Below are 25711 nucleotides of genomic sequence, written 5' to 3'. Positions count from 1 at the left end.
CCAGCCTGTCCAGGTCTCGCTGAATGGCAGCACAGCCTTCAGGCATGTCAGCCAATCCTCCCAACTTCGTGTTATCAGCAAACTTGCTGAGGGTGGTCACTATCCCCTCATCAAGGTCATTGATGAAGATGTTGAACAAGACCGGACCCAGTACAGACCCCTGGGGGACGCCGCTAGTTACAGGCCTCCAGCCAGACACCGCACCGCCAACGACAACCCTCTGCACTCTGCCAGTGCGCCAATTCTCGACCCACTTCACTGTCCACTCATCTATCCCGTACTTCCTCAGCTTTGTTATAAGGATATCATGGGGGACAGTATCAAAAGCCTTACTGAAATCAATGTAGACTACATCTACCGCCCTCCCCCTGTCCACCCAGCTAGTGACGTCTTCAAAAAAGGCCACCAGGTTCGTCGAGCACGACCTCCCCTTGGTGAACCCATGCTGGGTACTCCTGATAACCTCCTTTTCTCCCAGTTGTCTGGAGATGGCATCCAGCACAAGCTGTTCCATCACTTTCCCTGGGACAGAGGTGAGGCTGACTGGTCTATAGTTACCCGGGTCTTCCTTCTTGCCCTTTTTGAAGACTGGAGTGGCATTGGCTGTTCTTCAGTCTTCAGACATCTCCCCATTTCTCCAAGACCTCTGATAGATTACAGAGAGCGGCTCAGCAACGACCTCTGCCAGCTCTCTCAGCACCCGCGGATGCACCCCATCAGCTCCCATGGATTTATGGACCTTAATGTTTTCTAAGCACTCATGGACCACCTCTTCCCTGACTAAAGGGAAATCTCCCATTCCCCAGACTCTCTCATCAACCTTCAGGGTCTGGGATTCCTGAGGGAGAGCCCTTTCACTAAAGACAGAAGTGAAGAAGGAGTTCAGTATTTCCGCCTTCTCAGCATCCCCCATTACCAGAACGCCCCCCTCACTTAGTACGGGGCCCACATTCTCCCTAGCCTTCCTTTTGCTGTTAACATATTTTAAAAAGCCTTTTTTATTATCCTTTATCTCCTTAGCTAGATTCAACTCCAGGTGGGCTTTAGCCTTCCTGGTCTCATCTCTGCAGTCCCTGACTACATTCTTATATTGTTCCCAAGTGGTCAGACCCTTTTTCCACATATCATGTACTTTCTATTTTCCGTGGAGCTTGCACATGAGCTCTTTACTCATCCACACAGGTCTCCTTGCACCTTTTCCCAATTTCTTAGTAACAGGGACGCATTATCTCAGACTTGCTTCTCTCTTAGTTTGCTATCTGCTCTCTTTACAAAGCTTAAGTCAGTTCTCAGGTCTCTTCATAAGGCTTAAATCTGCTGGGAACATCATTAAAGGTATTTTAGTTTTCTTCAGAGTATTTCTTAGAAATACATTGTGTGCAACTAAAAGGCCCTTGTCCCAGTCAAAGGTTCTGTGTGTAGCAGTAATTCAACAAAGTCTGGGGACTTCTGTCCAAAACCTGTGTGAGTGTCGTGGTTTCATGATTTTTGTTATCAGTATTCCACATCATAACATGATGTAGTAGGCTGGGAGTTAAAGAGTGATGCTCCATTTCCATGGACTGCTGATATTTCCAGGTACCTGGTTCTCAGAAGAGAAGAACAACTACATATCCCAGAATACTTCATTGTTCTATTTCCATTTTCCATTTAGAGGGAAAGACAAAACTGCTTGGGAGCCATGAGGTGGCCCCTTAGTCTTTACCGCCCACCTCTGCGGTGTGTGCTCTCCAGCCATCTTGCCTTCAGAATTAGAGCAAGGCCTTCGGTTTTGAACACACGCTCTCATTTTATTGGATTTACTAGCTTCGGTTCCAATTATATTGTGTCATCTTGCATTCCTTAGTAAATTAGTTTTTTTTTCCCATAGCTCGTTGCCACTGTTTTGTTTTTAGGCCCATCTCCCTTCTCCCTTTCTTTCCTTCTCACCTTCCCTGTCTCCCCAGACACGAGTCTGTGTGTCGCCCTGCTCCGTTAGTCACAGAAGCCGGCCAAACCGGCCCAAAGCCATGGATGGGGAGTGTGGTGTTTCCCTTAATCCACTGGGTGGTTTGATCTCCTTGACTGGGCAGATACTAATGCTAGATTGCAACATTACACGTACAAAGAATGATCTTGCAGTTGCCTTGGTCCTTCTGTCCAGCTGTGGGTCCTCCCTTAGTCTGATCTTTTCCACTTCCATAGAAGCTCATTTCTTTTCCTGCTGACTAGAGCACCCAAGAGCAGGTCCAGAACGGAGCGGCATGAGTTCCAGTTTGTCCAAGAAAAGAATTTAACACTGCTGTGTACTGGGTCTGGCTGTAACAGTTAACTTCCTTCATGGCAGCCCTCAGGGCACCAAAATCAAAATCAGAACTAGAACCTTTGATAGCTCTAATGACTCTGTTAGAATCGCTGCTATCTTTGTGCTTAAGGCTGCCAATATTTAAAGCAAGATTCAGAGTATTCATCTGTAAATATGCCTCACGATGGATAAATGTTGAAATATTTTGAATACAACACGTGTGTTTTTGTGTATAAAAACTTAAATACTCCCAGCAGTAACTTGATCATATATCTACAGTCAGATGGTACTTGTCAGTAAACGTCTTATTGAGTGGCTGGGGTTAACCCTGCGTGCACCTTTCCCACACAGTTAATTTTGGCCCTCTCAATCCCAGCCCATCAGTCCTCTGTTCCTCAGACTAAACCCACTTCAAGTCTGTCTGTGTCACTAGAGAGATAAAAGGAGAATCATAAAGCTGAGCATTCCTGCTTTTTCTTACCCTTTAGAATTTATACTTTCAAGCACAACACAGCTCCACCCAAGTCCACAGGTGCTCTCTAACTGGAAGTGATAAGCGAATTCTGGTTGCAGCTGAGAAAGCTGCTTTCCTACCCCCGTTCCTTCCCATTCACGTACTGTGAGGCCCAACAGCTATGATTACAGCTCCTAATCTTGATTTGATTAGCTAATAAACCTCAGATACTGAGCACACAGCAGATGCAGCTGCTTGTCATCTCTGTGAAATCAGCACTGAGCAGCAGCACCACAAGCTGAGCAGCAAGGAAACCTGGTTGTAACTTTAACCTCAGTTGGACAAGCATGTGGGGGTTTGGGGGGAAAAAAAAGAGCAGAAGAAACTTCTGGGTCCATCTGCTCCAACTGCTGCTCATCAGGGACACCCAGAGTGGGGTCCCCAGGGCCATATCCAGGAGGCTGTTGGAGATCTCCAAGGAGAAGGCCCCACAACCTCCCTGCCCAACTCTTGCCAGTGCTTTGTCACCTGAACAGTGTAGAAGCATTGCCTGATGGTCCAAGGGAACCTTTATGCTCCAGTTTGTGCCCACTGCCTCTTGTCCTGGTGCAGGGCACCACTGACAAGAACCTGGCTCTGTCTTCACTGCACTCTCCTTTTTGCACCCTCCCTTAAAGTATTTGCACACACACTGATAAGGTCTCCCCTGAGCCTTCTCCTGGCTGAACAGCCCCAGCTCTCCCAGCCTGTCCTTGTGGGAGAGGTGCTCCAGTCCCCTCACTGTCTCTGTGGCCCTTTGCTGAACATGGGGTCTGTTAACCAAACATCTCCCAGGGGTTCGCTCTTACACATCTGACTCAGGGCTGGTGAGCCCTCTCTGCTTCTGGGTTTGGGTTCTGTGAGCTCAACAGGTGAGGGGAGAGCGTCCAGCCCTCCAAGCACACAATGAGCAGCAAAAAGCAGGACCATGATAGAAACATTTGTGGCTGTTGGGATGAGGATGGCTGCAGCATAGCCCCAAGGACATAGGAACCTACTTTGGTTCCTATTCCACTTGTCATTTCCCCACCTCAGCTGCAATGAGCCTCACACCCAGGTTTGAGGCAGTCTTTGCAGTTATACCATGCTAGAAACCATTTCTGTCTGTTCAGCAGAAGGTACCTGCTCTGTTTCTGCAGTATACAGATTATTAAACAAAACAAACTAAAGAAGACAAAGGAATGGAAAAACAAAAACCAAACAACATGCATCGGAAGAACTTTTTTACAGTGAGGGTGATGGAGCACTGGAACAGGCTGCCCAGGGAGGTGGTGGAGTCTCCTTCTCTGGAGATATTCAAGACCTGCCTGGACGCCTACCTGTGTGACGTGGTGTAGGAAGCCTGCTTTGGCAGGGGGGTTGGACTCGATGATCTCTAGAGGTCCCTTCCAACCCCTACAATTCTGTGATTCCATGATCCCATTCCCTATGGGCGTGGAAGTGAGTGCCAGCAAAGCACTGATAGCTTTATGATTCAACAGCATTTTTTTTTCACAGCTGTTCCACTTCAAGGTCAAAGCAATAGGCTTGTAAAGCTTCTGATCTCTGGTCTCTAGAGATCCCTGAGGTGGTGTGTAGGTGTGTATAAACCTGTTATCAGTACCAAAACTTTACAAGGTATCATTACATTTATCATATAAGGACTTCAGCAAATTGTGCAAGGGAAAAACAGAAGATAATTTTCCCAAGCAATAAGAATAATACGGGAAGAACCATAGAATCACCAAGGTTACAAAAGACCTACAAGATCACCCAGTCCAACCCATCACCAATAGTTCTCACTAAACCATGTCCCTCAGCACAACGTCCAAACATTCCTTGAGCACCTCCAGGGTCAGTGACTCCACCACCTCCCTGACAGCCCATTCCACTGCCTGACCACTCTTGCAGAGAAGTAGTATTTCCTAATGTCCAGCCTGAACCTCCCCGGCACAGCTTGAAGCTATTCCCTATAGTCATATTGCTAGGATAATCCTTATACAGGGGGGCTGTACAGGAGGGGTTGTACAGGGGGTCCCCTTGTACATGTACGGGCTGGGGGGGCTCACTTCAATTCCATGTAAATCAAAGAGGGGAGGAAACCTTACTTCAGAGGTGGAGTTTGGGGTGTGGTTTACCCAGAACAGGCAGGACTTGGGGGAGTTTAGGTGGAGTTTGGGGAGGGGATTACAGGAATAGGCAGGACTTGGGAGGGGTTTGATCTTTACCCATAGAGCTTCAACCTTATCATCCCCAGCCATAGGCTCAGTAACATCAATGCACTCTAACACAGAGCGCCACGCCGCCACCCCTCCTTCCTTGCCTATCCTTCCTGAAGAGTTTGTAGTCATCCATTGCAGCACACCAGTCATGGGAGCTGGCCAGCATCCCCAGCTTCATGCTTGTCCCCCCATGCCTGGATCTTCTAAAATCTGGGACTTTTTTCTGAGGATCTGGGAAGGAGAAATCAGAAGGCTGTGCAGCTTTGCATGACAGCTTTTGTTGGCCAAAATAGAGAGGGTGGGAAGGAGAGGGTGCTCGGTTCTAGTGAAGCCCTTGGAGGCAAGCAGTACTTGAGTTTTGCAAAGAGCAGATGTGGTGGCCCAGCACACAGCAGCAGGGCAGGCTTACAAAGATGGGGTCACGAGGTGGACCTGGAGCAACCTGTCCCTTCTGCCCCATTGCCACAGAGCTTGAATTTGTAAGGAGCTCAGTGAATTGCTCTCACCTCTATTAGGAAAGAGGAAAGGAAAAACACAGGCTGTGAGGTGAAAGAGACCAGAGAAAGGCCACAAAGTCCTTGGCCTCTGTCCCATCCCTGTGCTAAGTCCCTCTACATCCTCCCAGCATTTCAAATGCCCCTCTCAGTGGTGCTGCAATAGGGCAATGAAGCACGGGCACAAGCTGCCCAGAGAGGTGGTGGATGCCCCGTCTCTGACCTAGGGTCAGACTGGAGGGGCTCTGAGTGGGATCAGATGGTCTTTAGAGGTTCCTTCCAACTGCAGTGATTCTGTGATAATTCAATACTTCCAGAAGGTCTCTGTGGGGTAGCAGCCATCCTTTTCCATCTGCCCCAGGCACTGGGCTGGCCTTGCTCACTGTGCCCACTCTTTTCCTCCCCCACACCATCCCAAACAATGAGGCTTTGTCTCCACACCTTCCAGCAGCGGTGGTTCCCTAGGCCCCTAAGCCCTATTTTGTGTGCGTGCTCTGAGCTTAACCAGCACATTCCTGCCAGAGGTTAAGCCTGGGTGCCATGTGGATAATCTGAGCTTTTTTGGCCTCCTTCTCCCAGTGACAGTCATGATAGTGAGCCCATGTGTGTTCTCCTGCCACTTACCTCTTCCTCTCTTCCAAGCTCAGGGACAGAACATTATCATAGCTGCAAGGCAGGAGAATTAGGGTGACCAACAGGAGGAAAGGCCCTGCTGCAGTCCCAGCATCCTGTACTGGTTCATCTTCTGCCTTAGAATGCTACAGCCCTTGAAGGCACCACAGCCTGGCTGCCCACAGATGCTCTGTCATCATCATCAGCCTCAGTGAGGTCCGCCATCTGCCTGGTTCCAAGGCCAAAGCATGAGCCAAAGAGCAGAAGGTTGGGAGGAAAGAAATGGCCACAGCATGAAAGTAGGTATGGAGTGAGTAGCCAGAGCTGGAAAGGGGATCTTTAGAGTGCAGGGCACCGGGGTGTTCTGAGCACAGCAACATTCTTGGGAACAAAGTAGTTAAGTCAAGGAGAGAGGCCGAACACTGGCTTAGGCAGGGGTAGGAAGGGAGGAGAGTCAACCTTCTTCTTCCCCACTGAAAATTCCCTATTTTCCCTTCCCTCCTGGACATGAAGCTCTTTGCTCTGGCCTCAGACTCCACGCAGGAGTGCTATGCCTCCCTCCTCATGTGGTTAATTTCTTTCCTGATTAAAGGCGATTAGGCAGCCCTAAAGCCGACAGAAATGTGACCGATGGGAACAGAGACAAAGAGTCCATTCATGATCTCTTAAATCCCCCAGGCAGTATTTAGACAGCCCTGAAGAGAGACCTGGAGCAGAATCATCCCATCACTGCTTCCGTGTTCTCCTCCCTTCCTCCACCATGTCCTTCTCTGAAGCAGAGGTGCAGAGCGCCCGTGGTGCCTGGGAGAAGATGTATGCGGATGCTGAAGACAATGGGACAGCAGTGCTGGTCAGGTAAGGAAAGAGCCCATCTAACTGCTAGCCTGGGGGTCCAGCTGGGACCAGCAAGAAGGATGGAGCTGCCACCTAGAAGCACATCTCACTGTGTCTGACACAGCCTCACAAGGAACATTTTGGTTTGCTTTGGATTGTGCAACTTTAGGGAGGAAACGGTGCAGAGGAGTGATGCATACAAAGAGAAGTAAGAGGAAGGGAGAAGGGGTCTGGTAAAGGAGGGAGAGGCTGGAACATTTTCTTCACTCCTCCCTCCCAACCCCTAAAAAAGAGTGATGTATTTATGATAAATGATGAAGGGGCTGGAGCATTGCTTCTGCAAGGACAGGCTGAAAGAGCTGGGGCTGTTCAGCCTGGAGAAGGCTCAGGGGAGACCAGTGTGTACAAGCACCTGAAGGGAAAGTGGTGCCCAGTGCCAGGACAAGAGGTAGTGGGCACAAACTGGAGCACATATGTTCCTTCTGACCATCAGGCACTTCTGTGCTGTGCTGGTGATGGGAGCACTAGCATGGGCTGCTCACAATTTGTAGGGTCTCTTCCTTGGAGATCTCCTAGAGCACCTTGGACATGGCCCTGGGTACTCTGCTCTGGGTGTCCCTGATGAGCAGCAGTTGGAGCAGATGGATCCAGGCGTGTGTGATCACCTCAACCGTCCTTTGATTCTGTGAAATGCAATAGAGAATCTGCTATTGCTATTTTAGGTGGATAACTGATTCAACAAAGTAAACTGATGGCTTAGTGGTTTGATCAAGATAACTCTAGTTGGCATATTGTAAAAGTCACTTCCTTTATGAGTGGCACTGAACTATGCTACCTTAAAATAAACAAAATAAGCATTGCTGAGAACTCAAACAATTATCTATTACTAGCAGAAGAATTCTCAGGGACAGATTCCAGGAAGCGATTGACTAAGAAAAACGATAGTTGGGTTTCCCCTTGAAAATACAAACTGAGGCAAAAGTGGAACCATCTGCTGTCCAGAACACCCTTATGACTGTGCACTGTTGCATTTTCCCTGCCCAAATGTGCTCCCGTGTCCCTGTAGATCTGATTCCGGGATGTTCACTTCCAAAACAGCAGAATAAATGCAGGGCAGGGGAAGCTGGCTTTCTTGGGCAGATAGCACAGCTTCAGGCACTTCCTCAAGCAGATAGCACAGATCCCGGGTGCTTCCTGGTATTAGGATGTAGAATATCAATTACACATCCTTGTGAAAAGGTGAAACTCTGCTGGGAGACTAAATAAAGTTGGCCAAATTGCTGTGAGTGAACCTCCCAGCAGAGCAGAGACTATCAGCAGGGCCAGCAGGTTTTAAAATGCAGAGAGGAGGAGGGTGCCCTGGGGAGAGAGTCAGGCTGCTGTGGGCACAAGAATCATTCATGGATAGGAAGAGAATAGAAATGCATGGGAAGGACAGATCTGTTCTAATAAAGAGAGGAAAAGGCCAGTAAATACCTAAGACAAGGCCAGGAATGTGAATTCACATCTGCATTGATGCCTCCATCTGAAAGTCAGGCCAAATCTCATTTCTCAACAGGATGTTTACTGAGCACCCAGATACCAAGTCCTACTTCACACACTTCAAGGGCATGGACAGCGCTGAAGAGATGAAACAGTCGGATCAGGTCAGAGGCCATGGCAAGAGGGTTTTCACCGCCATCAACGACATGGTGCAACACCTGGACAACACTGAGGCTTTTCTTGGGATACTGAACCCACTCGGCCAGAAACACGCCACTCAGCTCAAGATTGACCCCAAGAACTTCAGGGTGAGCTATGAGTCATCTTCTTGGGGAGTGCAGCTGTGATGGGATGGCATCTTTCCTTTGGAGGGGACGAACTGGGGAAAACAGGCATGGTATGTGTAAGTGTGTACACAGTTTACAGCACAGATGGAGAAAGATGGTGGAAGATTGCAGGAATGCATCTGTAAGTAAGAAGGCCGTGCAGCGGGTGCTGTGCAGGCAGGTCAGCTCTGGTGAGAGCTACAGAGCTGCCCACGAGTTGTAGCAGGTTTTCTCAGAACAAAAGGATTCTCACACACTTGTCATACAGGACCAAATGGTTTACCCAAGTCCACCTGAAGTCAATAGCAGAGTACACAGGTCTTTGTGTTATCCACCCTACAATGCAGACAGTGCAAAAAGAGGCAACTTCCATCAGAGGTCACTCAGTCACAAGGAGGGTGGTTTCCAAAGCAGCAGATCCAATTTTTATTGAATAAGATACTAAATGAGGATTCCTGCCCGGAAAGATGCGGATGACTGAGGGTAAAGATGCATGCAAAACAATAAATGCAACACTGAAAAAGATTTACCAATTCACGTGATACCACCTACCCAGAAACTATCAAGACACATAAATGCTCACTGCTGCAGAGCACCACGCAGTGAATGAGCAGGACAAATTATCCTGTAAGTTACCTATTCTGTAGGTGTCCAGCACAGCGCTCCTCAACACTTGGGCATATCTAACTCCACAAGGACTGCATTGGAGGGACCAAGTGAACCAGTCCTATAAAGTGGTTTTTAAGTGGCTGTGTGTTATGGGCGCAGCCAAGATTACATGGAAACAGGGTAGATAAAAATACAGAAGTGACTGTAATTTTGGGATGAATTCTATAACGCACCTCATTTTCTACAACTTATTTCTAATTCTACATGCTATACGCTCCTCAATTTTGTTCTCCTTCTCTGTTCTCCAAAAATCCCAACTTGAAATACGTACTCTCTTTTAACACAGAGTTCACACTGTTTCTTCCCTTCTCCCTGTTTAGATCATCTGTGACATTATCTTGCAACTGATGGAGGAGAAATTTGGTGGAGACTGCAAAGCCTCCTTTGAGAAGGTGACCAACGAGATCTGCACTCACCTGACCAACATCTACAAAGAAGCGGGTTGGTGAGGGCAGGCGACCTCCAGGCTCTTCAGACTTCTCACCAGCACTGATTTGCTGCTTTTGGGCCTCCAGCCACAGCTGGAGAATGAAAAAGTAAAAAAAATAATTAAAAAAGGCTTATGTAATATAGATGTTAACATCAATAATTTCCTTAGAAAATTGAGTTTCTGTGGTCAAATGAAAACCGCAGATGCATCAAAGCCAGCATCCTGATGAGCTTCACAGCTGCACTGCTTCAGGTGGGTTCCTCTGGGGGTGGCCCCTGAAGGCCACATTTGAAGACCAAGATTTAAAGCCTGCCATTTCTGGAAGACTTGCTTCTTTCAGCAGCATCAGCCCAGAGAGGAACCATTAGCCTTTACCTTGCCATCCTCATCAGTGACGAGAGGGAAACTGATTTGAAGCATCTCCTGGGTCACGGACTTTGCAGAGGTTATTATTTAAGAGACAAAGGAGTGGGTTTGGTTTTGAACTACCATGGTTGTTGGAATGGGGGTCGTTCTGAGTATGGGGAGGAGCAACATCTGAAAAAGACACAGGAAAAGGCCCATCCTGGACAAGGCAACAGTGCCCCCAGCATGGGGAGAGGTGCCTCAGAGCCTCCAGCACAGATGGTTCTGACACTGAATGTGGGCAACACTGGATCCCCCTGGGCAGGGGTGAACGTCTCCAGCACCTGGATTTTGCACTGTGACTCCCAGAAGATTGCTCTGGCTGTGCACCCAGGGGAGGGCAACAGCACCAAGCTCCTGCACAGCTTCTCCTGACATTCCCTTCAGCAGAGACCAAGTCCAGGACTGTTTAATTGCTTTTCCTTAGATGTGGTAAAATCATCAGCTGATAACTGCAAATAACCACAGGCCGTTCTGCTTCACTGTAACACAATAAACACAAGGAAAGCTGGTGTGTTCTTTCATTCAGGCCCTGCTGGAGTGGCAGCTGGTCACAGTGTGGGGTCACAGGGCTGGGGTGGGGGGACAGGGGAGTTACAAAGGAATAAAACATCCCCAGAAGGAAAAAATCAATCTTGTAGAGCCAAGAAAACACTTATCTGGTTCAAAATATTACCTAAACGATGTAGAAATACACACGTGCTACAGTTCAGTTTGTCAGCTTTGTTGAGCAAACACAGAATCACAGAATGGTTTGGGTTGGAAGGGACCTTTAAGACCAACTCGTTCCAACCCCTGCTATAGGCAGGGACACCTCCCTCTAGAACAGGTTGCTCAAATCCCCATCCAGCCTGGCCTTGACCTTCCAGGGCTTCCCTCAAGGCCTGTGGCAGGGGCAGCTTTGGTGAAATGCAGGGAATAGGAAAGAAAGGAATGCAGGCAAATCAATACAGGCAACATCCTACCTTAGAAGAGGGGGATGCCAGGAAGACCCTTTCACCTTCACGTTTCTGAAGTTAATACAGAGACAATTTGCCATCAGACTATTACTGATGCTCAGTTAACCAGATCTGCCACACCAGATCACTTGCAGCCTGTGCAGCAGAGTGGACTTGAGCCTGCTCATGGCTCGGTTACAGCAGACTGCACACGGTCAGCACCAAACAAGCAATGGTTGGACAGCAGTGATTTTTTCCCCCACGTGAGCCAGCAGCACCCCAGGCTGAACCACTTGATTCCTCAACTAACCGCAGAAATAGGAACATTTTGTGCTTGCCATCCCCGTGTCACTGTCTCCTTGCTGATGCCTCTCCCAGTACAACTGGGGAAGGTACTGGGAACCCCTGTCACTCCAGTAACATCAGGTGGAGAGTGAGAGCCCATATAGAACTTCCTAATTGCCTGCTGATGTCCCCTGCCCACCTACACAGGAGAAAGAGGAAAGCAAAGGTGGGGGGGAACCAACATTTCTTCCTCTCATCCCCTGTATTTCCAGATCCCCCACAACACTCTCCTGCTTTTGTGGGCCTGAGCGCAAGCCAGAGCTCCAGGTTCTACTGAAAATATTCAAGAATTACATCAGCAGTTACAGTGCAAGTGGGGGCTACAGCTTCCAGAGAAGCTAGAACCTGTTCTGCTTACAGAACTAAGGACAGTCCTGTAACTGAAGGTGCCCTGAGAAACATGGGGTGGAGAGCAGTGGAACAGATGGGATGTTGGTGCTGTGCTGCCCTACCTGGGGCTGCACACTGCCATCACCTCTGGGACAAGGCTCATTTTGCACTTACACTTGCTTTATGCTGACTGCAACTTCATCCACTGCAAAACCCTCCCAGTAATGGAGGAGTTCATCCTGCCCTGCAGAAACACCTGGCTGCAATACTGAAAACTTGCCATATTCCTGGGGCAGAACTGGTGCAAAACAGATTGTACAAACAGATGGGAGCCAGGGTATGCTTAAAGTCAAGCAGCCCCCTCTTCCCTCTTTATTTCAAGTACACCAGTACTGCTGTCAAAACTCTCAATTACACAATGCAGTAATTCCTTTCCATAATCACTGTGATCACCCAGACTAAGGGTTAGTCTACGCCACCCATCAACTGTGCAGTGGAACAGAGATAATGAAATGCTCAGAGCTGCATCTCTGGTCACTGGATGCATGGGGAGACAGGTCCTCAGTATTTCTGGAATGTTTTTATTGCAGGAGTTGGCAACCCACTCATCTGCAATTCTGCTATACAAGATGCACGTAGAAATGACTTCACCTTTGTCACACTAGCAGTAAGAACTCCATTAACACTGGCGTGATAATAGATTTTAGCAAGTGCTTACCAGAGGGATGAACACTGGTAGCTCACACTGATCACGCAGCTGGGCAACACAAGATTTCACAAAATGTTCCTAGGGAGGAAATTCACACTGAGGTTTCAAGTAAATAAATAAAAGCGTGATAAGTAGGTAGCCATTGCTATTATACTGTTTCTACAGGAGCTTAAAAAGACACAAATATGTGGTGGTTGAGCACAAACCATGTTGGATCCAAGTCCTTGCAGAGATGTAAAGGCCTTGCTCTAGCTCAGTGCCAGCCAGAATGCTGCACAATTATCTTCTGCATGAGAATTACCACCCATGTGTACTGATCACAGTGAAAACCAAACACTACAGAAAAAGACACTGAGGAAGAAACTCACACAGTGAATTTATAGCTGTGCTGTATAGCTATGATTAGCTGGCTTCCAGAGGCCCTTTAATTAGGGCATACATTGTTAGAACCAGCTGAAAATGCCAGTGTATCATTACAAACATTGCTGCTGTTATGTAACTCAGTGGTGCCACCTCAAGGGAAACATACTAAATTCTTTCTTCTGCGTGAAGGTAGAAGCTACCTGAATAATTGATTTGATCCAAAGCCCTTTCAGACCAACAGAACCCACAGCAGGTCCTTTACATAAAGAGCTTGTACCTAAATCACAAAGTCACCAAGGTTGGAAAAGACCTCCAGGTTCATCCAGTCCTACCGTCCACCTACTGCTAATATTTCCCCACAGAATCACATCCCTCAGTACCACACTGAAATGTTTCTAGAACACCAACAGGAATGGTGACTCCACCACCTCCCTGGGCAGCCCCTTCCAGTGCCTTTCAGACAAATTTTTCCTAACACCCAACCTGAATCCCCCTACTGCCACCCCTTCAAGTCCTACAGCTGGTAATGTGGGAGAAGAGGCCAACCCACCTCACCACAACCTCCTTTCAGGTCACTGTAGAGAACTCTAAAGGTTCCCCTCAGCCTCCTCCAGACTAAACAATTGCAGTTCCCTCAGCTACTCCTCATAAGACTTGTGCTCCAGACTCAATAATGAAGCCACCAAGCAGTCAGTGGCTATGCCATGATCATTTTAATTCCACGGTTTTACCTCTAATGATCTTAGAACAGTCAGGACCATATGAAGAAAGACTGCTTCTCCTAGAGCATGAATCACCTCAAGAGACCAATATATACTCGTTAAGTTATTGGACAGTGTGATTTCCTTTTAATTTTTTTTTATTTTTGTTCTTAAGGTTTTGTTTGTTGCGCTGTTTGTAGCTGTTTTCTCTTTGTTTTAATACAATTAAAGATGTGTCATTTACACCCCACAAGAAAAAGCAGAAAGAGTCCTTATGGAAAAAAAACAAATATATTGAACACATACCAATCAAATGGTACAGATACGGGACTGGCTTTGATTTCAAAATTTAAGTAGAAATAAAAAAAGATGTAATGCAACAGCTGTTCAATTTCCAAGTCTAAATAGGCACTGTAAAAAGACATCTCAGCTTTCTCCAGCACACATTCCTGTCTAAACGCTCCCCCTGTAATCAATTCCTAGGTTCCCAAACAACAACAACAACAAAAAAAATCATTGGGAACATAACCTTAGAACAAAAGTTAATATCCATCCACCCACCCTCTTAGAAAAAAAAAGCAAACAAAAAAAAAATTTCCAAGAAGTACAACCTTTCAATGCTGCTGTTTTGACTGGAGCAGAATTGGAGAACTTATAAAGGTTCAGAAGCACCCAAGGCAAGTAGTACAACGTAATTTGTTCACTAACTTGTATTGGAAAGGAGATTAAAAACATTGAGATTTGCTTTTTTGTACATAAAACTGTTGTCCTGAATAAAGAGAAATCTTTCAGAAAAGTTTTACAACTTGGTGGAAGTCCAGGACCCAGCTTTAGGCATCATTAAATCAAATGGGGTTTAATTCTGACTTAGTTTTAACCACTTTTATATACTGTACATCTACCCTACTTGGATCAGTATCTCAAAACTGCTCTCTGGTGTCCCTTTGAACAACTGTAAACTAAACCATAGTATGCAACTCCACAGGAAGCTAGAGATCGGGTGAATATACAGCTGGTTATATCTCCCCTGCTTCACGCTCCTCTGAGCTCCTTGGGTCTTCTGATCGGCCATTAGCACTTTCATAAGAACGTTTCTTGTCTTTGAAATCTCGCGGCGATCTCTCTCTTGGGCTTCTATCTTTATCACGCGATGTTCTATCACGATCTCTTGAACGTTCTTTGTCCCGGGAAGATCTTTCTTTTGAGGATCTGAAAGTGCAGTACATTTGAGAATTCTAGTTAGTCATGAATTCATAAACTCCCAAACAGCATTCTGATCTTATCATTTTCTCCTTATTCCAGCCCAACAGTAGATATATATAAACACAAATGCACGAGAAGATAGTGGAATAATGTTACTGTTGTTAACTCAAAGCTTCAAAACAGACATGTGCAAGTTGCTTTGGCACTAAACTTTCTTTTATGAGTTTACTGAGAAATTACCTTTTGTTTCAGTTTTCTAGTTAAAATGATTACTTTCATGACAGTGCAGTGTTTTGCAAAACGGAGCGTTTGCAAATGGTGAGGTCCACATACAGCAATCCTATACCACAAACTATATAAGAAATAAGAAGCCAAACTATGCATCACATAAGAAGTTAATATTGGAGTTAATACAGCAGTTCCCACGTATTTTGCAGAAGTACACTGCAAAAGCAAAAATGCTCCCAAATCAATTGTCTCAGTCTAACTCTAGTGATTATCCTAGAAGTCACAGCATAAGGATATGAAAGCTCACACACAATTGCCTTAGCAAATAATATTACTGCCAGAAGATTCAGAACTAAGGTACCATTCCTACCTTTTTCAAGGACAAGATACGGCCTTTAGAATCAGAACCTCTGTTAGACTGTATTACCTTGAATGCTCGGGAACAATTACTTCCCAAGCGATCAAGCAGATACTTCACAATAAAACTCCTCACTCACAAGACACACAGGTAGCATCTACTGTCACATTCACCAGCTATGAATTGTGTTACAATACATTATAGTGGTTTGAGGGCAGTGTTTGTGAACGCCTACATTAAGTCTAAGGACAAAAAAACCATACAAAGCCCTGGACAAAAATCCTAAGTAGCTTTGGCAGTCTGGTATCAGATCTAAGAAAGCAGGGTAGCCATGGTTTCAACACCTCTAAGGGGTGAGAAATCTTACTAAACGCACAGGTCTATGTCGTTTTTGTTTGCATTCCCCCCCCCCCCCACTATACCTGCACCTTCCATCTCCTTGGAAAGTAGGCACAGGGCAGGCTATAATACTCTGCTGTCTGCTAGGATGGGAAGAATATTTTGAAAATACCCTGCTTTATGTGCCTGCAGTGTAGACATCTAAGCTAATGAGCCAGAATTCTTTACGAGCTGGCAAAGAAATGAGACTAATCATATCCTATCTTCAGACAGAGAAGTATATCAGATGAGTCTGTAATGGGATTCACAAGATTTACACCTGATCTAGTCACCTAAAATCACAAGAAAAGAAATTCAAGTGAATTATCTCAGATACTTTATTTGACCATACTGTGTCCACAAAGGACATCAGCCTCATATGAGTTCTTGCAAGCTAGATCAAAACGCACAGACACAGGCATCTCAGTTCACACACACCTGGGTCTGCTCCTTGATTGGCCTTATCACTGAATATGAATAACAACATCTAACACTGGCTCTTCTTTATTTGTAATGAGAAAGCAAAATGCCTACTTTGCTTCTAGAGAGAAGAATGATGATCCATTTTAGTTAGCAGAACCCTATAGCTAACAGCAAGAGAACACAGCACTGTATTTAGACCTGCTCTTGATAAGCCTGTAATCCACACCTGGGGAGGTGTAGGGCTCCTACTATCTTAGGCATGTTGTTGTGACTGTCAGACAGGTTTCCATCTTTAGACACACTTCTACTATACCAGATACTTCAGACATGTTCTGTCATGCAAAAGCCTGCTCCTTGAAATGATAAATTTGAAATGAGATTCCAGCTATTAAGTGATTTAAGCCTATCCACATCTGTAGGGTGAATGATGGTATAGATTAAAGAAAACATCTCAAGAAACTTCTGGCATTTGTAGAATTTTCTTAAGTAGCACACGAACATCCCATTGCTTTCAGAATGAAGAAGCATCTAAGAGGTGGCAGCTCTTCATTTTTTTGTGAGAGGTTCTTGCCACCCTCACAGTGAAGAATTTCTTCCTAATATCTAGTCTAAATCTACCCTTTCCAGTTTAAGCAATTTCCCCTCGTCTGTCACTACATGCTCTTGTAAAAAGCCCCTCCCCAGCACACTTGAGGAGAAAAAAAAAAAACACTTTGAAAAGCATCCAAAGAACAGGAGAAAAACAGCTTAAAGAACAGGACTCAGTAGTTCGTGAAAACTTCAATGATGCTACTGAGTATCTTATTACACTCCAGCCAAGACCCCTTCACACAGAAGACTTTATGTTAGTGTAAAATGTCACTCCTCCCACGGAGAAGCCACAACTCCATGCTTCTCTCAACGGCTTTAAAGTTGATGGTGCCATGTGCTGCCACTGTTGCAGATTTCAACAGTCCTACAACTGTTCCTGATGTCACTCTGCTCTTCTGGAAGAGGCTTTGAAAAGCATCACATTCCTGAGATCTGAGTTCATGTGCTTATGCCACTAAAAAACAGAAGGCTAGGACTCCTTCCTGAAGCTGGTAACATGCTGCAGTGTATCTTCTCCAGAGTATTTTTGGCCAGAATCCCTTGGATGACCGGGTGTTTTGAAATTAAGGAAGGTGAGTTTGAATAAAGGTATTTTGTATCTGGATTTTGAGAAACTCCTCATGAAATTATAAACAAGAAGACTTGACAATAAGCAGTTCTCCCGACAAGAAAAAGAGTTCTTAGAAACAAGAAGCACAATGTGTTTGAGCCTTCAAGTTCAGGTTTATTTTGGATTCCAGAATCAACAGTTGCACTGTATTCAATAGGAAGAATTCTCCCACATTCATGCAAAAAGTACATCTAATTGCATCTCTAAGAAGGAGGTATCTAGTCTGACTGAAAGGTCAATAGATAGCCTAGTTCCAGAGAAGCAAAACTAGCTGTATGGATTCATTAGTCTCTTGAAATCACAACTTGCTTACTTTAAGGACAAGAACACTGTTTGGCATTAAAGAATTAATAGATATGAACTACTAATGAAGGCAAAACTTTTTTTTGTCAAGTTAGCTGTAGTGCAAAAATCTTATTTGTGCCAAAGATTATTACAACACAGATCAGTCTTGTTCATTTTGGTAAGAACCCAGCACCAAGAGAAGTATTACCAGTACTGAGGTTCATAAAGTTGAAATCCTGTGCCCTGAAATCTAATGTTTTTCCTCATACATATCAAACAGAGCTTGAAGGACTAAACCTTTGGTAGTATCTTGCAAAACAACAACGATTTCATCTTCAAATCACTTTGTGCTCTTTCGGTTCATCTCTAGCAGCTGACAGGTTTAGTGTTATACAGACAGCACCAACAGTTGAACATTAGCATGCTACTTCCTTGTCCTTACAGATTTCTCTGCCAGTAGACAGAGGGTAATGCATCATTTGTTTTGTGTTCAACAAATTAGAGAGTCTGAACAACTAAGATGAGAATCGTAGAATAATCATCTTTCTCTGAAATCCAGTTTTGCAAGGCTAGACTTCCAGGTTGAAGTACCAAAGACAATTTGAGTATATACTTCATGAGTGAACAAGCATGTTGATTCAAATGAAAACTCCTATTTCAAGACTGAAAAACTGCAAGTTTGAAGACTGGTAATGTGTCCTGGTGAACACCTTGAAAAGACATGCTCTAGAATATAACTGATGACAAGCTAACATCAACACAGAAACTGTGGATTCTGAAATACTGACTTCAGGACACTACAGAACACCCTGAAGAATTCTACATACTAGACACCACTGATGGTATCAGCCAGAGCACTGGACACTCATGTTTTATTCACCTGCCACTAAAATAAGGAAACAGAAGACTTGACCCAACTCTGCTTTCTATGCTCTTCACAGAGCACAGTGCAACTAGAATCATCTAACCCAGAAAGAAGGCTCATCTTTATGGCAAAGAGCACACATGAATGCACTGAACAACCGTTCAGTAGTTTTATCATCCTTAGTGATAAAACTAAAAATCATTTGAACTCTAAAACCCACGTGTTTTGACACTTCAGATTGGACCTTTTCTCTTCTTGTAAGCTGACAGTCTGTCACTGCTGTAAGATTCAGCACCCTATTATCTATACTGCTCTCAAATCTCTGCCTCAGTCACTGACCTTTACAAGAATGGAATCCAGATTGTGAGTAGACCTCTCTACCAGAAGCCTTGTTTTGCAATTCCAACCCTCTTCTTAATTACGCTTACCTCACTCATCTAAAATAAGCCAGCAGCCCTCAGGAGCAGACAGCAACTGAGTCACACAAAGGCAGCAGCCCCAGACTGCTCTTTACAGTAATCCTTAAGAAAGAGATCAAACCACTTTGCATGCAAAGTGCTATCTTCAGATCTGATGCAAGAAGTTTATTTTCCGATATACCTAAACTTGTTTTCATCCGGGACAGCACACAACAGATACATTCCACCACTGTGAGCAAGAACCCAAGAGGAAAGTTAAGAAGACTGCTCATATCCTAAAATTCAAATGGAGACCAATCATTTCACTTCCTACACCGCAAGAAATTATTAGGATTCTCAACTTAACCACAATATGCTGCATCACTCCTCCATAACAGAATGCATACATAACCCTACTATTAAAAAAACCCCCAAACACTACTATATGTTAAATCATAAATATGCTAAGAGCATGACTGAAATCTGTGACAGCCTCAAAACATATTTAAATGACTAAGTGTTGCATGTAAACTTAATTCAGTGCAAAAAAATTTAATAAATAAATAAATAAATCTGATTACACATGCAGGAAAAGCCATTTCCAGATCAACACTGACCTCTTTTTGGAGCTGCGTTCTCGGCTCCTCTCCCTGGAGCTGTGCCTGCTTCTATGATGGCTGCGACTCCGGCTGCGGCTGTTGGAGCGAGACCTGTGGCGATGGCGTTTCTCACGGGATTTAGAGCGAGTTCTTCTCTTCCGTTCCCTGGAGGCTGAGCGAGAGCGGTGTCTGCGACGATCTCGGGACCTAGATCTAGGAACAGAAAGGACTTGGCACACTGCACTGTGTCAGAGTCACCTGGATATCACCTGGATACACTCTATGCACAAGCAAAGCTATACAGAGAACATTCTGCAGTGTTCAAAAAGATTGCATTGTCTTACAGGCAAAGTAGGAAGAGCAACTTCAGAAGTGCTATACAACTCCAAACCATCTCACAGCCAGTTTGTGACTATACATATAGTTACAGTATAGTCAATTTAGACAACAGAAAGGGAAAAAAAAAAAAAGTTTAAAATGTTCTGTTTAGCAGGTTAAGTTACAGAAATCTGTGATGCAGAGACAGGGATTATCTGTCCAGAAGCTGGGTACTACAGTGTTCTGAGAACACAGGACTATAAGCTTCCCCAGAACTACAACAGATCTACCTGGAAGGCTCTAAACACTATACAAATTCATTATTTTCTTTCTCTGAATCACCCTGCAACAATACTTCTTTGGTGACTTCCAACTGCAGGTTAGGAAGAAAATTGCCACTCCAAATATGAGTTAAAGGGTACTGAACATATGCTTCTGTTTTGAAGGAAGCAATACTCTGTGTTCCAGGTGTTACCAGGGACACAACATTGCACAGTAATAGCCACAAAATATATATACATGGATAAGTAACTCAGTAGCATAGTGCCAAATACTGTATAAGCACACAGAGATGGTTGTGTAGTAGGATGTTTTGTCTGTAAAGAAAGAGGTTTTAAATTCATAAGGCTACACAAACATAGAATATTCCAGCTTGTGAAAGGCCGGCATCACTTGTCTGCAGACTTACGTACCTTTTGGTATGCTTGCTGTGGGATCTGGACCTGAAACAAATGGAAAACTGAATTAATTTTTCTTACATAACCTTAATATCAAATATAAAGTACAGTTTAGTAATCTCAAGTTAAACTGTCAGAGCTAGTGTGTTTTTCATTTTATTAGTATGAACTTGAAATACCTTATTTGAGCTTAACATCTTTGTAACACATTTACTAGGAAATACATATCCCCTCAACAACTCTCTTGGCTTTTTTTTTTTTTTGTTGGTTGTTATTGTAGCTGCTTTTTGTTTGTTTTTTCTTGAGGGAGCAGGGATGTGGATGCTACTCTGCTTTTTAATTGACATCCCCCCTTCAATAGCAAAATATCACAGTTAAATAGTCACTACTCCCTTATTTTTTTCAAACATTATTAGACTGAAATAGATTTGAACATTTCCCTTGTTGGCCTCTGGAGCTGTATGTCAAAAGAACTGCAGCTGAGATGCCATTCAATCCTATCCCCGCAAAGCATGAATGCAACTATTTCATAGAAAAGTAGGAAATTATTTTCTTTAGTCATACGTACAACTAGTTCCAATAAGAAAAAAATTAACATCTATGCATCATAGGTCACGTGTCAAAATACTTCATTTAAAGTGCATTTGTTCAAATGTGTAGGAAAAACCACTAGTATTTGCATTTTTTAAAATAAAAGGTTTTCTAAGAAAATAATTCAGGTTTGAAGAATTGAGTGCTATACTCACTTCCAATTCCTCTAAGTTTTGAAGAAATGGAAACTAACACGATTCTGCAGATTTCATAAAACAAATGTTCATGAACAGCATCATGGTTTTTCTGTTTAACTTAAATAGGTTGTTATGAGCATGTAATTGAAATAGATCCTTACCTCCTCAGTTTCTCCCTTTCTTCTCTTTCCCTCTCCTCTCTGCGTTTCAGGCGCTCCTGATTTCGTTTCTCTTGTTTATCAGCCACAATCCTCTAAAAGCAACAGAATACATTCATTAAGTTACATTTCAATATTTTTCAGATGAAGGTATAAAAACTATAAAAGCAACCTATGCAGTTGATGTTCAGTTCCTTCCCTCATGAATATTCCGTTTTGAGTATTAGTCCCTCTCTCTTCCTCAGTATATTTTATCTTTTTCAAGAACACAGGTTATTGCAGAAGAGTTGCTATGAACAGATGGGTGTTACACCAAGACCTGAAAGACGTAAACTTAACGTTTTTCATGAAGGGAATTCTGAACATTAAGTCATGCCTTAATGTGAGAGCTTTCATGCCAATCCTATTACATTCTGTCCACTGGGGAAAGTCAAAATGTAATCGAACAGGAAGAGTTAAAAACATCATTAACTCCTTCAGCTATGCTGAGAAATAAAGAAACTCTTTGTCTTAAAAGGATTTGGTTGGGCTGATATCTAATTTTGAGGCTAGCTGTTTGAGTTGTGAACATTATACATGTCATTAGAAAGGATGTTTCAGCTAATAGCCCCCAGATTGAACTCACTACTACTGGGGACAAGGCACGCTCAGTAGAGGGCCCTCAGATGTGGAACTCACAACTGGAGATCTGGCCAAACCCAAGTCTCGCCACCTTCTGGACATGATGCAAGAAATTCAACTCTTTGTAAAGACCTTCTTCTGAGATGTGGAATTGCCCCAGCAGCATCTTGATTAGATCTCTGAGGAGAGCTCTGAGGAAGGAGGGGATAATTATTGTTTTCTTTTTTTGTTAGTGAAGTACTTCAAAAGATTATTTTATTGATGCTTTGGGAATGTGAAATAATTATCCATGCATATTTTTTTCCAAATGTTGTAATAATCAGTTAATTAGCTCCTTTACATCAAATTACTTCTATAGTGCCTTGCAAAAGCAACAGCAATTTAACTATAAGCAAGGTTTCATGTTCAAGTGTATCTGTGCACAGTTTCATGGAGTGACAAGAGGAAACAAACATGACGTCCTCTAGGTATCTAAGGTTTTAATTACAGCAATTTATTTTGGAGCCTACATTGCCAATATAGTTAATGGAAAGAGTTGGGCTTTTCAAAGATTAAGTTACAGTACCCATGCAAGACAGCTGGAATATTAAAAAAGAATAAGCTAAGTTACTCAAACTCAGCAGTAACACCTCTGCTTTTAGGATTTAAACTCATATAGCAATCATCTTCATTAATTTCTACAGTAACATGCTTAAATGAGCCGTCAACTCCATAGTTAACATACTAAGATCATAAATAGCATAAGGATCCAAGCCCATACTCTTGGATACCAAAGATCTATAATATAATTCCAGTTAAGTCCTTCTTCAAATATGCAATTTCTAGTCAAGGTAGAGTTGCTTAGGAAAATATTCCAACTGGATTTCAGAACTGCAAGCTATGGAAAACATGCAACCTCCCCATAATAATTACTTTAAGTTAGGCCCACTTCAAGATATACACCTTTTTCTGTTTTGACTTCAGATAGCTACAGCCTTAAGTTGTCTGAACTCACTTCAACTATTATCAAGTCAAAACAAAAGCTTTCAAATCACTTAAAAAAAAAAAAAACAAAACACCAAAAAACTCATAATTATATAACTGGATAAAATTAAATGAGTTTCTGTAGTTTTTGATCCTGCAGCAGGCTGTTGGTGCTTCAAACACTTCTGTAGATCCTTTAGAATTATTGCTATGAATCAATTTTCTCTTTATCTACATCTTCACAGGTACCAAAGCTATCAACAACAGCTCTATGGATATTTTATTCTTAATGGAATAAAACATCACTGCCTTAAATCTGCTACATGTTCTTGTACTTTCAAGAGCCTCATTATTACTTTAATCCAATAAACTGGCTAAATGAAAAGTTAATTTGCCTATCTTCTATGACTGCTAAACATGCTTCAGAATACAGTTCTCAGGTTTACAAGTGGAACTGCACTCTCCATTCCCAAGATACATTTCTTGAGCATATTTTAATCTACCTAGTGCAAAAGAGGCCATCTTAGCAAATTATTGAGATAAGTGCTATTTAATAAGCATGTTTGGTATTTAATGAACATGTCTGGTGTTTACAGACTAATGAAATACCTGAAGGTAACATGAAAAAATTCATAAACCCAAAGATTCTATTAAGATTGTCTGACAAGCAATTAAGAGCACAAACAAAATAGAGAAATGATTTACCCTGAGTTCCTCAAGTTTCTCTCTTATTTCAATAAATCCTAAGTGTAGTTTCCCTCCGAAGTGGTCAGCAAGACGTCGGTCATTGTCATGAAGACCAAGATAAGCCGAACACACTTCACAAACCCGTAGCTTCTGCTGTTGAAAGCTAGAGGCAGGCATGGAATTCCTGTACACTTCCTAGAACATAAAGGAAACTTTTAATTTTCAATTCAAAGAAATATAATGTTTTAAACAAGTATATTGCTTTTGATAACATAACTCAAAGCCAATCAGCAGACTGATACACGGTGTGAATTAACTGCCTTATAAGACACACTGCAGGTTCCTCACTTTGAAGGCAGATATATTAAAACAAGGATATTAGCAATTGGTTTTGCAAATTAAGTAAAGTGGAGTGATTGTCTTTGCTTCTGATCATACTACTTATAAGGAGAAGCTGTTATCATACATAGCACAACAAATACATCTTAACGCTGTTATTACATTATTTTGCCATACTATGAAACATTACAGATATTCATACTGAACCCAACTTAAAAAACAAGAAACCTATGCACATTTTAAACATGAACTAAATATCACGTTATCTTTGCAACATTTACCTATAAAAACTGAGATGACAGATGGGTGAGCCTACCAGCAACCCCTCTGGTACCATTAAACAAGCACAGATGTTCCTTTCTCCAAATTTAAGCATCTTGGTGAGATATGATGTGGAAGAGGTCCTGACGATGTTTGCCACCTTAACATTACAATAATGACTGCTTAGATTTGCCTGATACAGAAGCCATTAACTATCCTTCCATGAAGGCAAGCTTATCAGGGTCTGGAAGGGCACCTTTCACTGAAGGTCTCCTGTATGAGTCACACCCCAGCATACCACAGTCAAAAGTGAGGTTACCATGGCAAGAGCTGTGAGACCCAACATAGGAGTGTATTTCAATGCAGAAAATTTTCCCATACGCAAAGCAAATCTCTTGGTTTCATATAAAGCTAAGGAAGCACCTGTAGCTAAGACACCTTGCACTACAGTTACTAATTTAACTCTGTCCTCTCCATCCCACAAGCCTTAAATAATCAACTTACTTCAGCTTCTCTCTTCTTTACCCTGGCCTTCTCCACTTCATCCATTACTTTTTGAGATTCTTCCACATTTCCATCAGCTCCCAGCTGTTCTACTTTGGCCAGTAGTTTCCCAATTTCTTCATTCAATTCATGAACTCGTTCAGCCTTGAAATAGGAAAAAAGGCTCAATGAAAGAAATAGTCTCAATAAGGGAAAATAAAGTGAACCAATACTGAGCTATTCTTATATTCAAAATTCATAGGATAAAATTAAAAGGAAGTATGCAGAGAAGTTCTCCAAATAAAAGGGGAACAAATGTTTCACATCAACACACAGAAAAAGACTTAGAACCAGAAGTAGCTCTGGAGCAGGATCTTGTTCAGAAATTTCAAGTAATTCACACTGATGCTTATTTACACAACCATCCCTCCTGGCACACGTGTGCATTTGCAGAAAAGTGACAGAACTTTTTCAGTTAGAAGAAAACCACATGAAGTGTTCTCTTTATCGATTCATCAGCATGAGTTCTCAGAGTCAGCAGTCTGAATTTGGTTCCTTTAAAAAAATAAAACAACAAAAAACAACAGACCTCCAAAATAACTTCAGCAATTAGTTTTTCTATGCTTACTTTAGCCGCAACTTCAGCACTGATCTCCTCCTGGGTTTCTGCTAATCTCTTCTTAGCAACTTCTGTTCTCCTGTCACAGTCTGCAATAAATGACTGCAGGTGGTCCATTGCCTAAAACACCAATAGAATACTAATTAACACTAGCATTTCATTATCCTTAACAAATACGTGGCTTAAGAGTAACTTCAAAAAGTTTTTCTTGGTGAAACTTTTGTAAAACAATAACATAACAGCTTATGGCATATAACCACACTAACACTTTAAAAACCTGTCTGCACATTGCTGAAATTTGTA

General features: G+C 43.2%; 2 protein-coding genes across 9 annotated transcripts in view; one reads left to right on the top strand and one right to left on the bottom strand.

Annotated features, from left to right (window-relative positions):
- The first annotated feature begins 6765 nt into the window (after nt 1–6765).
- Nucleotides 6766–10740, top strand: LOC107313500 (cytoglobin-1-like). Its single transcript, XM_015861824.3, has 3 exons — nt 6766–6939; nt 8477–8708; nt 9716–10740. Exons 1-3 carry the CDS (start codon nt 6845–6847, stop codon nt 9842–9844), a joined length of 456 nt encoding a protein of 151 aa, XP_015717310.1. The 5' UTR covers nt 6766–6844; the 3' UTR covers nt 9845–10740.
- A 3016-nt stretch (nt 10741–13756) lies between these two features.
- Nucleotides 13757–25711, bottom strand: part of LUC7L2 (LUC7 like 2, pre-mRNA splicing factor) — a 28662-nt gene continuing 16707 nt past the window's right edge. For 3 of the 8 annotated variants that reach the window (XM_015861813.3, XM_015861795.3, XM_015861805.3), the window contains 7 exons: nt 25418–25528; nt 24811–24954; nt 23725–23901; nt 21439–21530; nt 20565–20594; nt 19573–19767; nt 13757–14825 (listed from right to left, as the gene is read on the bottom strand). In XM_015861813.3, the coding sequence (XP_015717299.1) occupies nt 14633–14825; nt 19573–19767; nt 20565–20594; nt 21439–21530; nt 23725–23901; nt 24811–24954; nt 25418–25528 (942 nt within the window). In that variant the 3' untranslated portion in view covers nt 13757–14632. Of the gene's footprint in view, nt 14826–19572; nt 19768–20564; nt 20595–21438; nt 21531–21604; nt 21755–22060; nt 22248–23724; nt 23902–24810; nt 24955–25417; nt 25529–25711 lie in introns of those variants that run through there. The other 5 variants (XR_014934625.1, XR_014934635.1, XM_085516348.1 and 2 more) reach the window with 5 other exon arrangements.

Source organism: Coturnix japonica, chromosome 1 (assembly GCF_054131305.1).
Source record: "Coturnix japonica strain WE chromosome 1, WE-NBRP24, whole genome shotgun sequence".
NCBI classification, from domain to species: Eukaryota; Metazoa; Chordata; class Aves; order Galliformes; family Phasianidae; genus Coturnix; species Coturnix japonica.
This window is presented reverse-complemented; position numbering and strand designations above follow the sequence as displayed.

Bases quoted from the DNA above. Each gene is read 5' to 3' on its own strand.
- LOC107313500 (XM_015861824.3), top strand. From the start codon at position 6,845: ATGTCCTTCTCTGAAGCAGAGGTGCAGAGCGCCCGTGGTGCCTGGGAG. The intron at 6,940-8,476 runs GTAAGGAAAGAG...ATTTCTCAACAG, and splicing joins GGGACAGCAGTGCTGGTCAG to GATGTTTACTGAGCACCCAG. The intron at 8,709-9,715 runs GTGAGCTATGAG...CTCCCTGTTTAG, and splicing joins TTGACCCCAAGAACTTCAGG to ATCATCTGTGACATTATCTT.